At 44.7% G+C, this 23955-nt stretch overlaps 1 protein-coding gene across 1 annotated transcript in view; it reads right to left on the bottom strand.

The window, feature by feature from the left end:
• The window catches only part of samd11 (sterile alpha motif domain containing 11), a 50617-nt gene extending 27369 nt beyond the window's left edge, over positions 1-23248 (bottom strand). Inside the window, exons 1-3 of the mRNA XM_053423891.1 lie at positions 22044-23248; positions 20772-20863; positions 8899-9074 (exon numbers count right to left, since the gene is read on the bottom strand). Of these exons, the coding sequence (XP_053279866.1) occupies positions 8899-9074; positions 20772-20863; positions 22044-22746 (971 nt within the window). The 5' untranslated portion in view covers positions 22747-23248. The remainder of the gene's footprint in view (positions 1-8898; positions 9075-20771; positions 20864-22043) is intronic.
• Positions 23249-23955: the final 707 nt, after the last annotated feature.

Below are 23955 nucleotides of genomic sequence, written 5' to 3'. Positions count from 1 at the left end.
GTCTCATCCCTACTCATCTTCCACACTAAGATGTATTAACGAACATATTCACAACTCATAAGTAGTTTAGCAGCTTAAAACATGATTATGGCTCTTTTTAAAACTGCGGCCGCCAAATGCTGTTTCACAGAAATAAGGAGAACGGATCGTTTGAAAAGAAAAATGAATCAATATTTAAGATTTAAAAATATCAGCCTTGAGCAGGTTTTCATTACAGGGAATATTATAAAACAACATAATGTTATATAACACTGTTGATAAAAAAATATGATTTTATGTTTTTATTCTTAAACACAAGGTCCTTCACAATAAAACTGTTCACTGCTCTCATGCATCCTCTCCTGCCCTTCAGCTCCCAGAGGAGGAGCAGGAGGAGGGTTAAGAGATTATATGCCCAGATCTGGTTGGATCCACTCTGCCCTTCCAAATGCTCCCCAGCCAGCCTCTCCAACTCCCCCCCACACCGGTGGACCCACGCAACTGTGTCATGGAGGCATTTCATTTTCAATCTGATTAGCATCCTGATCGCATTAAATAGCATAATGATGGGAAATAGGCGCTTAGCATTTGAGGGGAGTGTAGCAGCCGCGCAGTGCACGTGTAGTCACGGTGTAATGGCAAACAGCTTGTGTGGCAGGAGAGGTACAGGGGTGAATATTTCTCAGCTGACAGTTTGCATTTCATTTACTGTTCTTGGAATCTGTCACAACCCTAAAAATATGCAGCGTTCCGACACATTATTTGGATGGTATCAGACTCCTCGAGTGTCAGCAGAAATCTCCTTCGCAGGCCTAAAGCGGCAAGTTTATTGAAAGCAGAATCATCCACGAAGGGGGTCTGGTATGACATGGCAAAGCTCAGTTTATGGGACAAAAGCGGTGAATGGTTCTTAGCTGCCACCGCTATGACGAGGCCACACTGTTTGCGGCCGCTGGATTTGGGTTTTTACAGTCCCATGATTACAGGCTCCCGCTGTAATGTCAGGCTGCCGGTCGCCAAGCTGTTTTCCACACGCTAACAGGAAAGATGAAGGGGAGCGTATAGAGGACCTAATGCTGGCCGTGCCGGCTTCACCAGTCACCTTTCAGTCACGGCGAACCAGTGACTCAGAAAACTGTCTCAGACCAAACACTCCCCGCTAGTTGCTACGCACGGAGATGCTTGATTGGACTGTGACTGCGAACTCTTAAGACTAATGATAGACTTCTGTTTTAGAGTGTAAATTGCTCAAATTAGTAGCTTTCCCAGTCTGAGCCCAATGGTTTTCTTCAAAAGAGAAAATGAGATGCAGGGAAGGTTGTTTTTTTCATTGTGCTTCGAGTTGTATAATAATGTATCTTTGCAGATCTGCGTCACCCAGTGACCCCAAAAAAAACACACATCGCACACAGTAATATGCTCCACTGTCAGAAACTGCAGCTAAATCCATCAGTCAGCTGGCTGCGTTGTAACACTACCCTCTGTCCATCATTTAAAGTGATCGTGAAAATGCAATCCTGAACTTCTCGGAGAGGTGGTGGGGTTATTATCCCGAGGCAAAGTGGCCACTCTAAGCCATGAATGGCAAGGACATTGTTAGTGGGGTAATTAGCGCACTTCTCCTGATCTGTCCCACCTCGGCCCGGGCTAATGAGGGCCTAGTCCTGTCCCCACCCACCTCTGCCCTCCCTCTATCCCCCCTCCCTCCTCTCCTCTTTCTATGGGTGGAGGCAAGGTCATTCTCGAGCTCTGGAAGATGGAGAGGGGGGGTTGGGGATGGTGGTTAAAACCCAGTCACCTGAGTCAGCGCTCCCTAAGGAGCTCCTGAGGCCAGCCTTAGCAGGGGAGGACGGGCGCCTTAGAGAGTACGGCGGGGGTTATATTGTCGCTGTCGGGCCTGATAGCTTAGAAGGACATGAGCCGGCTTCTTATCTCCCAGGTGCACGCCGGAGACAATCATCTCATCCTCAGCTGATCCCTAAACTGGTCAATACTGCCCCTTCATCCCCGGCCACAGGACGGACGCACCGACCCAGACACTGGGACGACTAAGATGTGTCGAGGAAGAAAATTCTGTCATGGATTCTCCAACATTACTGAACATATATCTCTGTATAAGTAATTTGATTTCTGATCATTTTTTAAATTGGTGCCAAAAACAATACCCGAGTTCCAGAACTGCAAGAGATTTTCTGTATTTTCCAAAGCTCAATGCAGCTATTGTAAACAAAGACGTTTGTTTAAATGAGGGTTGGCGAACCTCGGGCCTCCAGGACAGTGAGACAATTCATAAATACAAGAGTAACACATTTCCCAGATAAATGGACAAACAACAGACAAGGCCAGTGACACATCTCTTTACACTGGGTTATCTGCAGATAGAAAATAATGCTTTGGATAAAGCTAACGCTCTTCGGTGGAGCTTGGTGCCCAACAAGCAGCTTTCATAAGACCACATTCTGACAGAGACAATGTTATGCTGGGAAGTTTTGTGTCAAGTGAGTTCATGGCTAACAGGCTGAGACATCATTCAGAAGGAGAATCTGTGAAGGAGCCCTGTAGCCTTCGCAAAGTTGGTTAAACCAGACAAAGTGAAAACGCTCCAAAGAGACAGTTTCTCTCAGAGAACCATCGCAGAGTGGATTACTGATAAAACTGACTGACACCACAAGAAAAGTCCAGTTTTCCATTCAAAAGCAGCTGTGAGCATTGTCATCATAATCCTTATATATGTATGTGTGTATTCAATACTTTAGAATGGCCCACGAAGGAGGTCATTAAAACTGAAATGGCCCTTACAGGAAAAGGTTCCCCACCCTTGGCCTAGAGTGAATATATTGTATAACATAAGTTAAAAGGTTTCCCTGATTTAGGGTCAGAAAATATCTGATCCAAGAAAAAGAAAACGAACTGAGGAATCCAACCAAGCATTCTACGCCAAGTTTTAAAACTTTTTAACACTTGATACTCACATTTCAGGAAACATCTGACCAAAATTTCTACTGCTGTTTTCTTTCAGTTCTTTCTATGACACATTTTTAAAAAACCTTATCACATTAATATGCCAGATCATTCAAGTCTATAGGCTCTTTAGTTTGTTAAGGAAAGGTTGTGCTCCCGTCTGCCATCGCAGTGCACACATGAAAAGACTCCTCTCCTGGCACCGGGAGTCAACTCGGTACAAACGACCTGCAGCGGCCTGCTGTGGCATTGGCACGTGGAGCTGAGGTGGCGGCGCTGGAGGTCACAGTGTGAGCTGGCAGAAGCTGGCAGCCCAGGCGCCCTGACGCCATGTCTCACACCACCACTGGGAAAGTGCTGACAGACGCACAGCAGGAATGTGAAGGTGGAGGTGTGGAGGGTAGAAAGAGAGAAAGAGAGAGACAGAGATGGAGGAGAGGACGCTGTGTATCATCTGGTGCTCGCAGGTTTAGCATGTACACTCCTCTGGTCTCAAGACTACAGCCCTGAACACAACCCGCTCCAAGCTGCACATGTGACCCACAGCAACATTAAAATACTACCAGGCAATATGCCATATTCAAAAACCCACAGCATTAGAAGAATAGTAATATATGGGCTTGGGCAAAGTGCTGAGTAAAAAAAGTAAAGTTTCTATGATTCCTCGCCTCAAAAATGAAATACGCCCTTTATTTAGGTAATACACATTTCTTGAGGACACATGACGTTTAATGTCGGTATATAGATCTGTTCCTTATACATTTTATGATTTGTCTGATTCCCGCAAGCAACGGAAACACAATTGCCATGCCGCTCACAGCTGGATCGAAAGGCAACCCGCAACTGGGAGCCCTGAGAGCAGAGGGTGTAATGAATAAATACCGAAATGGATACATAAATAAGTAAGAGTAGCCCGGCTTCACTTCTCCGCTGGTCCTCAGTTGTAGAGATTGACATGAGGTCGATAAGGCAGCCAAGGAGGCAGACAAGAGTATGACGGAGAAGGAATGTACTGTAAATCGGCCATGTTGAATTTAGTTTCTTTCCAGTGCTAAGCCTGTTCATCTGTCCACTGGTTCACACTTAACGAGATCTTATCACTCTCATCTCGGACATTTGGATTAAAAAAGAAATGATCAGTTATGCGATGTGATCCATTTGTGCTTTCAAAGAGCTCACTTTTATATCTTTAGCAGATTTCATGTATCGTATGAGAGGTGGCAATAAACGGTAAACATTGTGTTCTTCACATGTGGCCCTGCATGAGGAACCTTCAAGCAGAAACCAAAACCGGGTACTGAGCTGCTGCAGACCATCTTTTTGGTTAATCCTGTGTTTTGACAGGAAGTTAATAGACAAAACGCTGCTCTATGTGGGAAACAATGATCGCCCTGCTGCCGCAGCCAACGCCCAATCAACAACCAAATTGCTGTGAATCTTGTTGCCATGGTGAACGCGTGTAAACAAGGCCAAAATCTCCTGAAGCAGAAAGCTCCTCTAGAAAGCTATAAAACCTCAGAGCTCACTAATTAGTGCTTTAGGGGGAGAGCCATTTCCAGTAATTTCACACTGTCCGTGACCCTTTACTGGCATACGGCAATGACACAGTGGTTCAATAAAGCCAGAGGACAAAATGTCAACTGCAATGGACATATAGAAGCCACGTCAGTGCCGTGTGTCATTCTCTCACTGCGGTTATTGCACAAGATTGAGTCCAGAATCCCCATCAACTAAATATAGCCAGTGCTGCTACGTGAAGAAATAGTCCCTCTTTCACACAGAGGAAACAAAGCCATAGTCGCTAATCATTATAATTTATTAGAGTCTTCTGAGTGTTGATGAATGTGACCATCTTCCTTTCAAAGCTCAAAAGCTGCTTCAGTGTTTCGGTAAAGTTAAAAAAACACAAAGTTAAGCCGACAACAGTTAAAGACTATGATGAGGTCATAATTACAGACACAGTTACATTACGACCTCGTCGCTGAAGACAAATTGTCTCAGGTAAAAACCATTAACATGTTATGTTAAATTCAATATGTTGCTTGTTTCAAAAAGCTTTTCCCCTTGAGTGGATGGACACAAGACAAGATGGCCTTTCTAAAGACTCAGTGATTCGCCTCTGACGATTGAGCAGCTTGAAATGTTTATGCTTTTGTCTATAGCCACTTTTCCACTGGTCAAAAAAAATCTAACAAAGGGCAAACTCCTAAACTGGCAATGGAAAAGGTGTCAATTTGCCTATTTTTAGTGGATTTACCTGTGTAAATGTAATAACCATGTAATAACAATAATAATACGGATATAATAATAATTTCCCTATTTTGTAGATGGGGAAGTTCTAGATAGACGTACATGTGAGTGATGAGTAACAAAAGCCTCATGAGTTTTTTGGTGCAGGTTAATAATGGGTATGGTGGATTTTTTTTTTCTCTACATGGCTGCTCAGGGCTGAAAGGCAGACGTCGGCGGGCGGAACCTATAAAATCCTCGGTGGTTGTCGGGTAATTACCCAGACTCTCCGTCAGCACTTTTTGATCAAAGCCTTGTTATCTACGGCCAACTGAAACCAACACTAAGGTGGGCTTTGTTTTGCCCTTGAGTAAGACACTAAAATCCCGAGTTGCCGAGATCAAATATTTAGTGCCCAAGATGAAATCCATACATCAGTGTTAATGAATCCAAGTCGCAAAAAAACAATCTGACGTACTGGCACCGTGATAATAGAACTCCATTTTATTCCCACATTTCATTTCCTGTGTGTTTCATGGAAGCCAAACTAGACTTTGGTTTTGATACCTCAGGGAGGTATTGATACCTTGTTGTGATCATTACCACTGGGTCTGTGGCTCGGCTGCACTTCAGTCTTGAGTCCAGATGCTCTGTGCTTCTTCAGGACAAATACAGCTTTATGGCTGGCTGCGGCTCAAGAGGTAGAGAGGGTTGTCCACTAACTGAGGTCGCTGGTTCAATCCCCAGCACCTCCAGTCTGCATTCCAAAGTGCAAGATACTGAGAGCCAAACTGCCCTGACGGAATGAGTAAATGCAACTTAAACTGTTAAGCTCTTTGAGTGGTCGATACGTCTGACAAAGCCTTAAATAAATACTTTTTCCGTTTTCCGTGACGTCTATTAAAATAAAACCTGATTAAAAAAGTTAGAGATTTAAGTCCTGATGAGAAGAAAGAATTATGTAAATAACACCAGTTGACAATGACCAGCAAATTCCCTAAACCACAGCTGGTCCCCAGAACAGAAAATCGACCCTTTAATGTTAGAGACATACACGTATATTCTCTATGCACTGAAGAACTGTAGCAGAGCAGGAACTACATCCGAACTTAACCTGCTGCATGAAGCTTTATGTTAGGACAAAAAAATCCAGCTAAATGATTGAAACGTGCTGCTCACATGCGCCCATATAGATTAAGGTGCAGTTAACAGTGGGCAGGTTGCAGCAACCAAGTGGGTGTGACGCGGGGCTGCCGCCAGCCCTGATGATGTGTGGATGAGGCAGCACAGACACTCACTCACACACACATGTATACAGAGGCCCTGTATTTTTCACATCCATTGGCCAAATCCGATTTGTTAAGACCCTTCTACGACTCACTTACGAAGCTGCGGTCAATGGAAATAAGATTTCCGTGATTGGACATCCCATTATCCCGCTCGTCCAGACCTGCACTAACGGATAAAACAAGGCTGAGACAGATGCCCGCGACAGACCGCAGCAGCGGCTCCAGCGAGTCGCCGCCTTTCAAAGGGTAAAAGCTTGACATATTAGTCATAAGTGTTCTTTAAATTCATTATCATCTTAACACGCCAGCGGCACAAGTGTCAGGGGGAGGGGAAGGCTTCTCAAATGATGTTAGTGGATCCATTTTAAGCTTCACAAGTTGCCGTGCTGTCCGCCGTGTCACACCAGGTCTCGAGAGATGAAAAACATCCTCCTCGGTAATGAGGTTGCACAAGCTGCTTATACTGCAGCTGGGGAGATTCGGAGGTTAATCAATGAACAACATCTGCATCATATCTCTTCATAGCCTGTCTGATTTCTGGATCAGACAGATGTGTTTACGTTCTTGGAGAGAAATCTCAGATCGGCACAGACGCCAATTTCCCAAAATGTCCTAATTTTCTGTCTTTCCATTTGGTTTGAAGGAGGCAAATTAATATATTTCTTAAGATCCCGTTAATACTTGGTTCAACTTCTTGATAAAGCAGAGTGTTTACAGTCAATGAGAGGCAGAGATTTACCTTAATGACGGGACCTCACTGTTTGCATGTATAATTATGACCAAGTTGATTCAGTTGAATCCTCACAGACTTTTTGTGCATGCAGTCCACATTTTCATTTCAAGCCCAAATAATTCCTCCGTCCATGAATTTTAAGTCTGACAATTAGTTAAACAAACGATATGTAAATCACGGCCGTGATGGGTTTTTAAATCAAAACAACAACAGAAGACTTAGTTTGATGATGTCATGAAGCAGTGTGGGATCATGGGAGTTGTTGTCTTCGCCCAACTGCCAATTAAAATTGAATCGACACGACTCACGCGCAAATCATGTTAATGGTCGAGGCAACAAATAACAGTTTTACTCACGTTGTGCAGCAAACAGCAATGAATAATCGAGAGAGGCAACTACAAACAGGAAGGAAAAGACAACCCACTAACCGTCTAGCAGTGCCGTTTCAATTGTCATAGGTTAACAAAGCCGCGGGTGAAGCTGATATGACGCAATTACGAGGCGACAAAAATGACACGTCCTGCTTTCTCAAATATATTTTTCTTATAGACATTTTAATGAAGTGTTACTAAATATATTTATAGCAGCTAATTAATAATTCGCACTAAAATTAAAATTAAATCAAGAATTGAGAGCTTTCTGAAAACATATAAATTGTTCCAAATAAACGGAGACCAATTGCGGTTTTATTATTCTAGTGTTCAGAGATGACAAAGCCAATATTGAAACAAACATTCCGGTCAGGTAAAATACTTTCCGATAAATTAATGAAAATAACAAGCGTGAAGGATGAGGAATCAGAGGCTGTTCAGAGATGCATATTGAACTGTGAGTTTTGACAGTTGAAGTGGTTTTGAGGAGAATTTGCGACTTCTTATCATTAATTTAAGTCTCTGGCTCTCAGTCTGTTTGTGTTTTTCACTTCCTTTGCGCCCTCAGTTCTAATACCTTCTTTAATTGTTAATCGAGCCGCTAGAACAGATGCACATCAATACGGGCATCGATTCTAAAGCAATAACAGCTTATATTTTATTTTCATACTAAGGACTCTGATCAAACAGCGCTCAGAAAGCTCGGGACGAAGCAGACACTTGTGACTCAGGTGACTTGTCTTTCAAAAAAAATCCTGTCGAGACACATAGGCTGAGACTTGGCAGCGGCAACAAAACGCAGACCAACAAACCAATTAACACTTTGAAAGCTCAGCACACATCCCTCCATCAGATATCCCAAAGCAAGAGCCCTAAGTTTATTTTTGAAACACGGTTCTTTGTCTGCTCGTCTCAAAATGAGCCTTTAACACCTCAAATTATCCTAAAATCACAGTTAATGAAAATACCACACGCGCGCCTGAGGTGCCATTAAAAAAATGAGCGTGTATCCGTCTGCTTTTAGACAGGAACTGAAGAGAAGTAAACAAAACAGTGGACTTGTGACTGTTAATTATTTTTATCAGAAGCAACAGCTCAGAGGCTACAGCAGGAGATTTTTCCTCTTGGGGAGATTTTCACTTCACAATGTAAGCATCTTTACATTAAAAGCCCTTGTAATATGACAATATGCATCAACGTTAACTTAACACACAATAAAACGACAGGAAACATTAGAAGTAAACATAGGTCTGGGATACTAAGGCTGTCTGGTATAAGAATGATTTGGGATCCGGTGCAAACCAGGGCCACAGACGTCATAGAGCAGGAGCCTCACCTCTTTCTCATAATACTGTAATGCAGCTCGTCCTCTTGCTTGATGTGGGCATGATCCCCGCTGGCCCGCTCGCTGCCTTCACTGTCGTCACTGCTGAAGATGGAGGCCAGCTCCTTCTTGGGCACCCGGTTGGGGGGAAGGGGGATGGTACGTTTCTCAGCCAAGCGCCCACGGTTCTGCACGACATGGCACAAAGGAAAGAAAAAGATGTCTTAGCAACAAGATTCATTATTCCCTGGACCTTAAAGTACGAAAACATAAACACAACAGTGCTGTCTCCAGACACCTCGGGTTGTTTTGCACGTGTCTTTTTTAAGTTGTGACTCTAGTTGACTCAAGACTTCAACACAAAGGTATCTGAGTTTTATTGAGCTGTATTGATTGACTGTTTTTGTGTTGCTTTTTAAAGGCCTTCTCAAAGAACAAACGGAATCAATATTTCCAAATCAGTACTCACACCTTAGGAGATACTCCTGCAGTTAGAAGGGGGCATGTTGAAAGATGGCAATGTAACTCAATTACTCTTCCCCATCTGCATGCCGAAGTGTCCTTGGGCAAGATACTGAACCCCTAAATGCCCCCTCATATATGTCTAATGCACTAATTGTAAGTCGCTTTGGATAAAAGCGTTTGCCAAAAGTACTTTTAAAGGATAGAAATCTTAATTTTTATCAAAATAAATATTTCAACACCCTGAGTGAGCAAGCAGCCACGTCTAGCAACTTAGCTTTAGGTAACAGATAAATCATTGAAATAAGGTTAAAAGAAATAGCTGGCTACAAGGTGGGAGAAAAATTGTCTTAACAACATATTTTATGAAATGGACAGTGTAAAATAATAACAGATTCTAAATTGAATTATAGACATATATAATACAGGTTGCATAACAAATGTGAAACGCGAGTACTCTAATCGATGTACTGATATGATACCACATTTTTAAAGTCTATTAGATAAAACAGCAAGTTTCTTTTCCTGGAGATCACTTGTTCTTCACTGCTCCAAAACAGCAGTTCTGCTGAACTGCCCCAGAGCTAGCTAAAACATCAGCAATTTGGAAAATATTTTAATAAGACCGCAGCAGGGTTTAACCTGAGCCAGATCATACAGCAATAGGAATCATCACCTCCATACAGGGTTAGCAGCATACAGCTGTTAAAATACATCATATGAGGTGGTGTTTTTTTTAAATGCCATGGTATTGGATCTGTACTCTGTACTGGTCAATACATTTTGTGCTTATTTGCTTGAAAAGTGCTATCGAAATATAATTATTAGTAAAATCCAACATGGAATCGGTATCAGGAAGGGAAAACGGTATTGGAAAATTCCTGTCACTGAATAGGTACAGATCCTCAGACATGACTGTGGAGGTACATCAGACACAGAAGGTTGGGAACCACTGCAGTCATGGTCATTTAAGCAAATAACATGTTTAAAAATATTCTCGTCAAAAGTTAAACTAATTTACAAGATTAAAAAAGGTTATGAGCCAGAATAATAACACGACTGTAGCTGTAACGCTCGTGAGCCAATCTGAAGCAAAACAACTTAAACTCTAAAACTAAGACTGTTGAATGTCCTCACTTTATTCACTGAATAAATTACATAAAAAAATCCTCCAATACTTAAGTACTTCTGCAGTAATGAAGCAACTTCCCTCCCCACAAGCTGTTTGAAAAACAGTCACACCTAACTTTTTAACCTAAAACCTAACTAAAAGGGCCAGAGGTTTTTTTTTCTTTTTCCAAAGCTGACAGGAATGAGGAGTGAGAAGAAGGGAAACAGAGGAGAGTGTTGCCCTCGGGTCATTAGGAAGTGAAGCTGGGTGACCTTTAATGTGACCTGAAGAGGTCACTGCAGATTAACATGGACCTCTCACAGAGACGGGACAGGGACGGGAGAGAGGGAGGGAGGGCGAGTGGAGGAGAAGGGAATTATAGAAGAGCAAAGGAACGACAGGCGGAGGAGAAAAGTTAGCCGGGTGGATGTAAGGAGGGCAGATGTGGATTCATGCAGGAGGGAGAAGGTGAGAGCAAATACAGAAAAGAAAGAGAATGTGATGACTCAAAGTTCCACAGATGTAAGGCCTGTCCGGTGTGGAAGAGAGGACATGGATTTGAAACAATATTCCCCCTCCTCTTCCTCTCTCTCGCTCTCCCTCTAGTCTCTGCCTACATCACTGCTCTTACTCCCGGACGCCTTCGAGCCCTCCAGCTATCCCTTCCACCACACGCAACCCTGCTCTCCACCACTCCTCCCCGCTCCCTCCTTCCCTCGCTCCTTCCATCCCAGGAGGTGCAGCAGCATGAGTGGCAGACGGGGCAGGAGGAGGGATTTGGGGGCTCCTAGCCAAGAGGCAAACAGGTGCAGCCCCTCTGGAGTCTCTCAAATGGCAGACATTAAAAAGAGTTGGGGGGGGGTGGGGAGAGAGAAAGATGAAAACATCCCCCAGGATGAGCAGGCCGCATAGTTCTGCACATTTCTCCCCTTTTCTCTTTTTTTTCTCCGAGCCGTGCCAGAAAAGAGGTTTTTCCCTCCTTTCTTCTTTCCCGTCAGAGGTTTCTACAAGCTCTGCTCCGGCGTTTGAGGACAGTGGATCACATACTGATACTCCTGCTACTTCCACACGAGGCCTCGCCGTACAGGAAGGAAGTGCTCGAGCTCCAACAGGGTGTAACGGGGGGGGGGGGGACAACACTACAGAACAACAGAGCGTCGCTCTCATACGGATGCAGCCACGGTCGTGTCTATCCGACACACATCTGTTAGATACAAATCCTCCGCCTCAAGTTTCTTTCGTGCTCTCTCCGCGTTGTCAGGGAAAAAACACACAAGCACACATGCGCTACGCCATCACACACATTGTGTGCACACTCACTCACACACACACACCTGTTCCTGTTCCTTAGAATTCCCCTCCGAAGCAGGGGATTTTACTTGGAGCATGCCAGCAATATAATGTATACAAGAATAGTTTGTCTAGTCGTGACTGTAGCTGTGTGTGTGTTTGTGTAGCTGTGTGTGTGTTTGTGTGGGAGCGTGTAGACAACCACCCACATGGCCGTGACATACCCAGGCTGACAGTCCCCCTCCCCTGCCCCCCCCCCCCCCCCCCCCTCCACTCCCCCCCCGTCCTCCCGGAAAGCCCCGATCCTTTCTTTAGTGGCACTGACGCAGAACTGGGGGTGAGCTCCCACTGCTTCCGGCAACACTTCCGCAGCACGGGGGAGGGCTCTCTGAAACAAAACACGAAGCAAAACACACCCCTGGCGGCCCACGTAGGGGCGCTGAAAGGAAGGGCGCCGGAACGCTCAAGCTCGTGTGTGCACGCTCAAACACACACACGCCTCTGCGCAGAGCCGAGGCAACCTTACTGTGTGTGGTCAACCTCCTTTCAGCCATGGAAAAAAGTCTCTCATAAAAGTCCCACTAAAAGCACCTCTATGAATATTGCCTCCCACGTTTTCTGTCTGACAGTCAGGCGGCCAAGAAATATATCTGGGCTTCACATTTACAAACACACACACACAAGAAAAAAAGACACATGCGCACATGCCTGGGGACACACTGACCAACTTATTACCCAATCTAGACACACAATATAGTCTTATCAGTAGATGACAAACACATCCAGAAGACAGTCAAAGACTTTCTTCACCCAAAACTCCAAGATGAGATCAACAGCATTTTGAATTTGAAAATGCTGAAAGATTGACACTCAAAGTTTGACACTAACAGTCAGTGGTTTCTATCGTTACATAGCATAATATAGGTCAAACGGAATGAGATGTAAATACCCCTCGCTGTCCATCTTCCAATCATACAAGTTAGTCTTAAACTAGTTTATACTGTTTGTTATGGAGCAGCGGAATATGGCCACAAATTAAGGTTATGCTAAAGCTAAAGGTAAATCTGACTGGCTACTGGCTTTTATGGCAGCACTGCGAAAGCCATGTGGACCGCACAGTAGATCAGACATGTTTGTGTGTCATTTAGCAGCATTAAACAAACACTACTGGGTGGATTGCCACAGGAGTTGGTGGAAGGATGTGGTAGAGGCCAGGGAAGAACCCATTACATTTTGGTGTGCATCAGGATCAGGAGACGGATGTAGAAGTTTTTCTTTACCCCCCTCTTTCTTTAACAAAGCGAGACACTCTAGTTCAAATTCATTAAAAGCCAACCCAAAAACATCTACTGTTATCCCATTCTCTTACTTTTTCTCAAGCTGGAGTTGTTGGGGTGACCGTATATTTTGTAGCAATCAAGTGTAATGATAATGATGTTGAGGTGAAGGAGATTTGACGCAAATGTGCAAAGCTTAGCTTTTGTGAACATCCACACAATGTTCAACCTAATGTCAAGTCTCCCTAAGACGTCAGTGAAATTCAGCGCAAGGGGAAAATTGAGATTGACCAGAGTGCAGGATACAAAGTATTCTTATGGCCTCGCTAACTTTATAGAAAAAAAATCTTGAGGAATGGCAACAAGTCAAAAGTACTCTATTACGGTCTATTCACGAGCCAAAATATACTCAGAATACATTATCATTTAATAGGTAGAAATGGGTAATAGCGCTTCGACATTTGAGAAAAAAACATTAGCAATAACATGTGGTAGCTAACAAGAATGGTAGCTAACAAGAATGTTCTAATTCATTGGGGTGGTGTCCTGGAATCATAAATCCATAGCAGGGTGTTTGGTTTAAAAGCAACACAATGTTCTGACATCACACAGTCACCGTACACATGGGCCTGCAGAGGCGAGCAGAAATTAGAAGGGCAATCTAATGTTCTCTCTCTAAATTCGTGTCAGACTTTTAAACCGGCTCTTGGTGGAGAGGAGCACTAATAAGTGTGTGTGTGTGTGTGTGTGTGTGTGTGTGTGTGTGTTTTCTCCTTCTTCTTGCGTTATTTCCTGAAAGATGCAGTGCCCGGCCGCCGGCTCCAGCCAGCATTAGCGAGCACACACACACGCACGCGCGCGCACACACGCACAGACACACAGCGGTAGCCGCCCGTGACATTCCTGCAGCTGCGGCGCTCTCTCTCCCTCGCACGCGCCCCCCCAGCGATCTCCCTGGGGGACGAATGCCTAATGAGTCACGCGCCTGTCTGCCGTTACCTCGCAGCGTGTGTGTGTGTTCATGTGTGTGTATGTGTGTGTGTTCATGTGTGTATGTGTGTGTGTGTGTGTGTGTGTGTGTAGGCGGGATTGAGGGCCGAGTTGGCGCGAGCTGTAGGGGAAAGGGGGAGGGGGGATTGAGGAGATGACGGAGGGAGTGGGAGAGAGGAGGAAAAAATAAGCGAGGGGAGGTGGGGAGGTGGGGAGGGAGGGAAGGGGTGAGGCGGTCATTACCACGTTCACGTAAGCGCTCTGAAACAAGGCCAAAACAAACCATTGGTGTGTGTGTTTGAGAGAGAGAGAGAGAGAGAGAGAGAGAGAGAGAGAGAGAGAGAGAGAGAGAGAGAGAGAGAGAAAGAGAGAGAGAGAGAGAGAGAGAGAGAGAGAGAGACTCAGATTCAGTTCATCACCGAGTGCAAATTGCAAAATTCTTAACTTTGTTTAGTCTCACCCTCTTATCTCTTTTGGCTGTCCGCACAGCATGCTGGGACATTTCCACAGGTGCAACTCCGAAGGGGCGTTTTAGATTTTTCAAACTTTCGTAAAATTGAGATGGCTTAGTATGCAAACACGACGGGTATATCCTGATTACTGTAAATAATCTGATTAAAGTAATGCTTTGATTAAAGTGTGTGTTTGTGTGTGTGTATGTGTGTGTGTGTCTGTGTGTCTGTGTGTTCATGGTTTGCAGTAAGCAGATTTCCCCCAGTAACCCTCTAACAAACTTGTTATATGATCTGGCTGAGAGTCCAGACACTGTTTGTGAGGATTTGTGGAAAAAGTCTCATTAGCACCACAAAGCAATAACAAAAATAAGAAAATAAGTTACTGTTTATCGTTTATCCTTTGATTAATTCAACTTAATACAATCTCTATCACATCTAGCATGACATGAGTCTTGTGTCATGAGAGCTGTCGCTGTCATCCCAAAATAAAGTCGCCGTTTCCTTTTTTCCCCACCCTGAGCCATGACACTGTTTGTGTGTGAAAAAACACCCATTTGCATCCGCTGCACTCCCTGACCTTTGTGGTGCATGTTCAGAATCCAAACACTTACAGAAATCAGACAAAGGCACGCTACACCGTCAGAGGAAAGGAGAAACATCTAAGAAAGGCTTTATATTTTCCTAATCTGGTTATAATCAAATTATTAGTGTGTGCGTAAACACACTTACTGCAATATCTGGAGCAGCAGCAAAGATCAAGACCGGCTGTGAATACACAGATACGTAATTAAAAACATGCTGAACTCTTCTGGCATAAAATAATATAACGCTCCTATAGACACTTTCCTTCACAGAGATAGAGGAATAAACACGTTCTTCCACCGCTCACACACACACACACACACTTACTAAAGGCATGCAATAAAGTGGTATATATCATTGTGCAAAGGCAATCCCTCTCTTGTAAAAGGCTATCAGTGATAAAAGTTAAGTTGCTGCTTGTTACTGCCATTCGAATCAACATGTTTATAGGTGAATGAAGGACAATTGCAGCATAAATATCATCAACCAAGCAAAAAACATGAGCATGTTATTTTTTTATACTGGAGGGATGAACTCAGACAGGAAACAATCAAGGACACAACAAACGTGATTCTTCATTTCTCAAAAGATGTGTGTGTGTGTGTGTGTGTGTGTGTGTGTGTGTGTGTGTGTGTGTGTGTGTGTGTGTGTGGAGAACATCTCCAACCATGAGATCAGACGCCTTGTCAAGGAAACGTACTTAGCAAAATAATGTGCGTACGTGTGCGTGTGTGTTTTATGTAGTCTTTAAGCAACACTTGGTTGTTCAAGGCCGTGTGAGAGAAAGAGAAAAAAAAGTGAGAAAGCACTGTAGGGCGGACAGGCATGCGACCAAGTCCCCCTCCTCCCCACACACACACACACACACACACATTTGTACGGATGCACACACTCACACACACACACACACAGACACACGCTCTCCTGCCGTTGCAGCCCAGTGAAGCGGCACAGGGCAAGGAGGGAGGGATGGGGGGGTGGGGGGGTGGCGGCGTTAAGAAGGGGAGGGGGTGAGGTGCACAGAGGGCGAGAGATGGTGATGTGGAGGGGAAGGGGTGGGGGGGGGGGGCTGCTGTTGGGCGGCGCTGGGAGGTCAGTGGCAGTGCAGTCAAGCGTGCATGTGCGCCTCTCGCTCTCCCCTTTCCCTCTTGTTCCCTTTCCTCCTCCCATATTCCCATATTCCCTCTCTGCCTCGCTCTCTCTCTTTCTCTGTGTTGGGATTGGCCGGCTGAAGTCACCACAGCAGAGCTTTACAGGTGACCACCAGGTCTCTATCTCTCCCCTGGCAGGGGAAGTGGAGGCAAGCGCAAAGTTGAGGATGAAGAATTCATGTCAGGTTTTCTGTTGTTTTGGTCCCAACAGGAGTCAAATTTGAAACAGACCATCAATGGAATCTCCTCTCAAGTTTGACACACGTGTAATAAATCACACAAGGGCAATTCAAAATCACTCCTTGATGAGATTCAGACAAATCACACACACAAAACTACAGCTAATGGAGAAAAGGTAGCTACTGTCAACACAGTTTGGGATTTGTCCATCTTAATCATAATAAATCAATTTATCACAATATTAACATTAAAAAAAATGAGAGACAAAAACAAACTTATGTTAAGGATTGAATTCCAAATACATACCATTAATTATAATGTCTTAAAGCTAAATTACCACATTAAAAATAATCAAAAAGTGTTAAAAGATGATGGACTATACTTCCTAGTCTTGGTGGTCATATACACTCTGTGTGTGAGCTTGTCAGGCAACCGTAAGAGGAAATCACATGTTGACACACAAACACACACTCACACACACACTGATGTGATAAACCACATTCGGTTGATAGATGCTTCGACTTCATTTAGATGCCTTGTTTTTAAAAATATGTACAAATACTTAAGAAGGTCAGCGCAGCACATGCAGTACATACAAGCTAATGTATACAAACACATTCAGCCCTCTATCAGTCTGAATGACAGGGACACTAATGGTCAATTTGCTAACAACAAAGTGCTATTTAGACTATTTCACAGAATTATTAACTGGAAAACAACAAGAGCAACGATCGTGTTTTCACATGTTTGTTCACGCGCAACGGCTACTGGGTTTCTCCAAGTGACTGAGCGCCATGTTTGATCGCTTTAAAAATTGGATTTAAATAAATGCCTCTATGCAATCTCAGTTCTTAACGTCAACAAGTGTGATGCATTTTCCTTAGTCGTCTGCCACATGAAGACAAACACTTCTACTTTCTGCCTCAGCGAATGACAACACAGCATTGGACCACGTGATGCAGAGCAGCAGAAACCAGCGATTTACCACCGAAAAAGTAAAGAAGAGCACTTCAGCGTCAGATTTAGCAAGCTGTTGCGTTTAAGCTAGAGACACGAGTGTTCACCTCATCATTTTTGCAGTTTCCTTCTACATCAGGTAAAAGATTGCGATAAACATTTATGTAGAAATCGTGATCTTAATTTTAAACAAGAATATCGTGATTCTAATTGATCTAGAATGGTGCTGATCTAACGTCTGACTCAGATTCCAGTTGATATCGATCTCTATCAGCGAGATTAAGACCCACGGTGAACAAACGGCTCATTAGGGGCTCACTTAATCTCTAATTTGTCCGATACACAGAGCGATGCATTCAAAAGTGCACAAACACACTTCACGTGATCACAGCTCTGCACACTTCCGGGCCACTGACCGATTCCGGCGTCACCATGGCAACGTAACCAGAGCAACACGCATGCACGCAAACACAAAACGTACACAGCGGAAACAACAGCGTACAGTAGGTAGTTGAAATCTGAAGCCAAAGTCTATTTGTATGCTAAAGAGTGTATGTGTGTATGTTTCTGTGTGTCTGTGTGTGTGTGTGAGTGCGCGCCTGAGTGTGTGCATGTGTTTGATTCCACTTTGCAAGAGGAGCCCTTGATTGGAGGAGGTCTTTAAGAGCCGGAGGAGGGGAGTGTAATTTCCTCCCGGCCTCCGCCAGTTCCGCTGAAAAAACAGAGCAGAGGAAGCCCAGCTCTCCCTGGAGGAGACACACACGTACATACATGCACAGTCACACACACACACGCGCGCGCAAGCACACACAGTAAACAGGCAAGTCCACCCACCATCACAATGACAAATAATCCCAGACATGCACACAGAAAACGCGCACACAAACTAACATGTACTCAAGTACAAGAAAACACACACACACACACACACACATACAGAGCCAAGAATAACAGTTCAACAGGCATAAATAAGGTTCAGTACTGTAGTCCCAGTCAGAGAATAAAAAAGGGTCGAGCAACTTCAAAGGACAACTTGTGTCAATGTTCAAAAGTACCGACAGAGACAGAACTCATTTAACCACCTGATTATCACATAATAACGGGCTTCCCAGAAAGAGAACGCACCTTGACAGCTCGTCATCAGCGGCACATCAGTCATAAAACGGATTTAATTCCAGAGCGTGAAGGAACATTTATATGATCATATTCAAATTCCAAACTGTTGAGTGCAACAACGGTTCACCTCGTGTGGCGTCGTCGTGAACAGCTTGTGTCGGGGCCGACGCAGCAAATTAACTTCCACCAGTTCCGAGCAGGCAGGTGAAATGTCTTCCTGCCAGCTGCTGCACTTCTTTTCTTTTTTTTATGATCGTTTGCCTCGTGCCTATAGCGAAACAAGATCACTCAAAGTTCAGCCGTCAAACTTTCAAAATAAATGTCTGCATGAGGTAATTTGTGTCAGTGGGCAGGCATGTAGTGTGTGTGCGGGTGTGTGTGTGTGTGTGTGTGTAAGAGTGTGTGTGTGAGAGAGAGCTCATCAGTGAGGGAGTGCTGGCTGCCATGCCCTGAGGGAAGGCAGTGGGGAGAGAGGGAGACGCCAGTACAGGCCATACAAGTCCCACTGCCCTCCCTCCTCCGCCCTAACCCTCACTGCTGCCTCGCACTGAACTGCCAACATACTTTGCTCGCGTGTGTGTGAGTGTGTGTGTGTGTGTGTGTGTGTGTGTGTGTGTGTGTGTGTGTGTGTGTGTGTGTGTGGATATGTGTCACAGTGGTATTGGTGGGTTCGACTTGAAGCTTCACCAACAGACAAGGCGAGGAAGTGAGGGAGAAAAAGGCCACACCGACCTTAGTGCTCTCATCTCCCTGCTTACGTCAATAACAAAGTTTTACTGTCAAAGCTATAATTGTAAAGGAACTGTGCAAGCCCTTGCAAGCCAGGAGCCGATCACTCTGATATCTGTAATGAGCCTAAACACAAGTAAACATGCTCAGATTTTGAAACCCTCGTGTAAAAAATAAGAAAAATAAGAGCTGAGCTTTTCTGCTTTCTGTTTCCACTGCCCCCTGCCTCCCTCGGGTGACTCGTCTTGGCTGAACCCGATGTGTTGGGGTACAGGTCTTCATTCTTGGCTGTGAAAAATGTTACCTGTTTACCTGTATCACTCAAACACCTCCGGCTTATCTAAACCACCTTTGCCTTGCGTGCCTCGCACACAATAATCAGCAGTAGCCCCGCTCAGTAGCTCGCTAAGCCTCTTACACCCTTCCCTCAAGATTAGTGCTTGGGAGCGACGACAGATGCGCTTCGTGGTGATAAAAACACACACACACACACACACACACACGGAGACAACACACACACACATACAGGCTCTCACAACCTGTGTGAACAGATTTGGCGACAGAGAGCCGGCGGTGTGCTTGCTCATAACTGACACAAACACACACACGCACCAGAGCGGTGATGCCGTCTCCGTGACACACCTGCAAGGCCTCGAGGTTTGGCATCGTGCCCCTGGCCGAGCCCCGGGGGAAGCACAAGGCAAACAAAAGTTCAACAGCCAGGTGAGGAAACTGATTCAGGAGGACAGAGGAGCCGAGCCAACGAGCCAACGAGCCCTCACGTCAGGCAGCCATACTGAACAGCTCAATGGCTCCGAATAAAAAAAAAGGCTGCTTGATACTCCGCGTCTGTGAAAGGCTGAAAGTGGATTTGAGATTCATGCTGAGAAAAATTATCATCAAAGTTGACACGTGTGCCTGTAGGGGCTTCACCGTCAAGGTTACAAAGAGAGAGACAACGCTCCGATATTCTCACACACACACGCACACACACTGTTTCATGCATGTCGAGCTGGGTGACAGCACAAATATCACAATGAAATATCCGTGTGCCTACAGTCCTGCTTTCAAATAGGCTGAAATAAATCTAAATTACAGAGCAGTGTTCTGGTCTATGAGAAAAATAAAAATAATAAATTTCGATGGTCCGCAAATATCGTTACTTTTCCAACAAATCTGTTATTTTAGTTGAATAAATAAAACTAGATTTACTCGATACAGCAACCAAGTTGAAGGTGAAGGCATTAACCATTAACTTAACTTTGGAATTAAAAAAGTTCTTATAACATGCTAATTTCAGTTTATCGCGATATTATCGTACCACATACCACACCAGTCTTTTTACACTTATACATGTTATATATCTTTCCTCGTGCATCAAGCTCTTTGACGAGTTACAACCTTCAACAGTGAGAACTCTCGACGACCATGTTGACAACCCAACGTGTTTTAAATCCTACAGCAGGGAAGTCAAACACAATCTAAAATATCCTGATCCTTGTTATCACACTGTATTAACAAGTTGACAAAAAAGAGGTTGCAGCAGAGACAGCAGGTATGAAAGATGAAGAAGAAATATTCTTACCACTGGAGATGAAATTCGACAACCAGGACAATCGCAGATTGGAGGGTGCACCTGTAAGATTCCTTTTGACATGAGCGTCTTGAGACTCTTCCCTGCAGAAAGAGAAGAAAATTAGTGACTTTCAGGGAATGTGTAGAAATATGTTCAAACTCATCTCCTGCATGACACAGGATGAGTTGAAGCAACATCAACAAGCTTCAGAGAAGAGGCTGTTCCTTCAAGCCATCAACGCCAAACTTACAAAGTTTAAAAAAGAAATCTTCACAACAAAAAATGAAATGGATAACAATCAATATCTGAATACAGTATAAAAGTGGAGGAGACAGTACCTGGAATTTTCACTTTAAGTTTTTGCCATAAAGTTTAATTCTACTCATTTTTTCCTACCGATGAGGAGAGACAGCAGAGAACTGTCATCAGTCTATACAGGAATCAGCATATTGATCTATCAGGCAATCATTTTTGACCTGGGGACGACACCCCCCCCTTCCCCCCTTCCCACCTACACACACTCACACACACACACATACACACACATACACCTTAACTAGTGTCTGCTCTCCCTGAATAAACCAGCGTACGTGCGAGTGTGTTTGTGTGTGTGGCGAGTGGGTGGGTGCGCGCCTCATGCGTAATTATTGTTTAAAAATCCTGTGCCGTGAATGTCCACATGAGATATCTCGGAACGCTATCGTTGCATTGATGCTTAAAAAGAAAAAGAAAAACACCTGTAAAAAAAAAAATCTGATATATTCTTAAATATCTAGTTAAATGTTTGATCTGCTCGCACAATGGTCACGTTCAACCCTGACTTTGGTGTGAAGGAGCAAACTTAACACAACATCTCAAAAGACAGAAAATCCCTCCATGTCATAAAAGTCTCTTCACCCATGCACAAGTGCAGCTTCACTAAACGGAACCACTCATCCCATAATGATCCAAAAAAAAAAAACTGTTACACACTGAATTAACTATGTCGGTAACTTTTCACCTCGGTTCCGGCGCAGTCTACTCCATATGCCCCGGGTTTAGAGCCCGATCGCAGCCCAAACTCTGTGTCAGAGCCCCGGAGGGTTTGTGGAGGAGATTGCGCCTATTCGCATCTGTGTCCTTACGCACCGACTGCTGCTGTAACCCTTTCACTCCAAAACCCAGCACCCGACAACCAAGTTTCTACCCAGAATCGTCTGCGTGTAAAAAGTGGTTCCGAGCCGGTGGTGAGGTGTCCCTCTCTGCCCACGAACCGCGAGCACACTGCCGGTTGTTTCTTACCTTTGTGTCTAATACTCCGTTTCCAGTCTTTGGCAGTCTCCCGTCCGCTGACAAACTGGAACTCATTGGGGGTGAGCCACTCGCCCCTGTATTTAATTGAAGGTCCTTTGCTGCCTTGGCACAGTTTATTGATATAAAGCAAAGCCTTGTTTTCGCCGCACTCCACCTCGATGCACGGCTCCCCGTTGTCGAAGAAGGGCTGGAAGTCGGGGATGGAGGAGAACCTCTCCAGCATTAAGTCGTCCGTGTGGTGGTGGAGATGCTGGTGATGCAGCGCCGAGTCGTGGAGCCCCAAGTACGCGCGGTGATGGGCGAAAATGTGGTCGTAAGGCGGCGGATGCGGGGTCACCACGGGGATGGCGGTGGCATTTAAAGGGGCCAAGTATTCGGACTGGTTAAAGGCGGTCAGTGCCATGTCGTCTCCATCCAGCCGCTCCTTCTTGATGGCAGGCATGGTAGTGGGAGCCGCGGCGCGCCGAGAACAAGTGAGAAGCTGCTCGGCCGATCCAACTTGAGGGTCCTCTCCGCCTGCGAGCTGGGCTGAGCCAGACTTGGAGACGCGCCGCTTGGTTTTACGCAGAGCCGCCGCGTCGCCGTGAGACAGCGGTGTGTCGAAGTTGCCGGATAGATTCCCATTCAGTAGTTTCCAGCTCGCAGCGGCGACAGCGCTCTCCGCCAGCCTCGCAGATCCAACCTCCCACATCTAATCACACTCGCAGTGTTAATACCTGACGAGCTGAGCAGCTCTGAGCCGCGGTCATCATCATGCAACCTGCTGTGATCGTGACCGGCCGCAGCGACGCGTCCTGTTTCTTACGGCTCTGCCTTCAGGGGGGAATTAGAAGTAAAATAGTCTTTTTAACAGTCTCTGAGTGGAGCCACAGTTCTTCTATGAAATCTTTGAATTAAATAAAAAAAATCAAATTCTCAGTTACTGGGACTTTCCACGTGGCCAATCTCCCATCCAATAAAAACATATCAAATAAAAGCAAATGTACATTAAACCTCTCCTGTTAGGTTAATTAAACTAATGTGGCATTAATCATAACAAACATGAGCCAGACACATGAGGCTCGCGCTATACTGCTCCACATTTGTGGAGTAGAAAGTTTGGAACGAGTTGTTTTTAACCCCTGTGTGTGTCGTTGAAGTCACGCTGAAGTTCACAGACCCAGACCAAACAAGATTTGCACTCTCCGCCGCTTCTCAACTTGGCCCATTTAAACAGCGGAGGCTCGGCGAGAGCCCCGGAGAGCAGGGGGGACTGCGAGGGACGGCGCCTCCCGGGCCAAAGAAGAGGAAGCAGCCCTGCACACGAGGAAGTGAGCAGTCATTTTCACCCCCACATGCAGCTGGATGCAAAACCTGAGGAAAGCTCCTTTACAATATTTACAGTTTATGGAGTCAATTCATATTTCTTTTCAAGTGAAGCACTTTCGCTGAATCAAGTTCCCACCAATAATTTCCGCTTATAAAAATCCTGTCTAAAAAAAGGTCATCGCTTATCTTAAATCACACATCCGCCATAAATTAGACTCTCATCTTTAACCACATTTTCCAAAAGCAAATGAAACTTTATGACTAAAGCAGTGAGGTCTGGGCAATAAAAGATGTCAATGTTTATTGCGATATCATTTTTCGTCAATAGCAATCTAATGAAGATTCAATACCAATATAGGAGGGATGCATTGTGTAAGCAGGGGGAAGGAGTGTGATTCATAATTGATCTACCTTCAGATTTGTAAACTATTTGGCTGTTTAAGTGTTCAAATCAAATCAAATATACTTTGTACTATTGTCCCCTTGGGGAAATCGTTCTTGGGCCAAAGTGCTACAGCAGCTGCAGAACAGTACATTGTGCAGCTAGCAACATAAAACAGTACACAAGGACATATGGTGTAAGACCCAGAAT

The sequence above is a fragment of the Pleuronectes platessa genome, chromosome 6, assembly GCF_947347685.1.
Source record: "Pleuronectes platessa chromosome 6, fPlePla1.1, whole genome shotgun sequence".
Taxonomy (NCBI): Eukaryota; Metazoa; Chordata; class Actinopteri; order Pleuronectiformes; family Pleuronectidae; genus Pleuronectes; species Pleuronectes platessa.
Note: the sequence above shows the minus strand (reverse complement) of the source record. Positions and strands in the feature narration are given on the sequence as shown.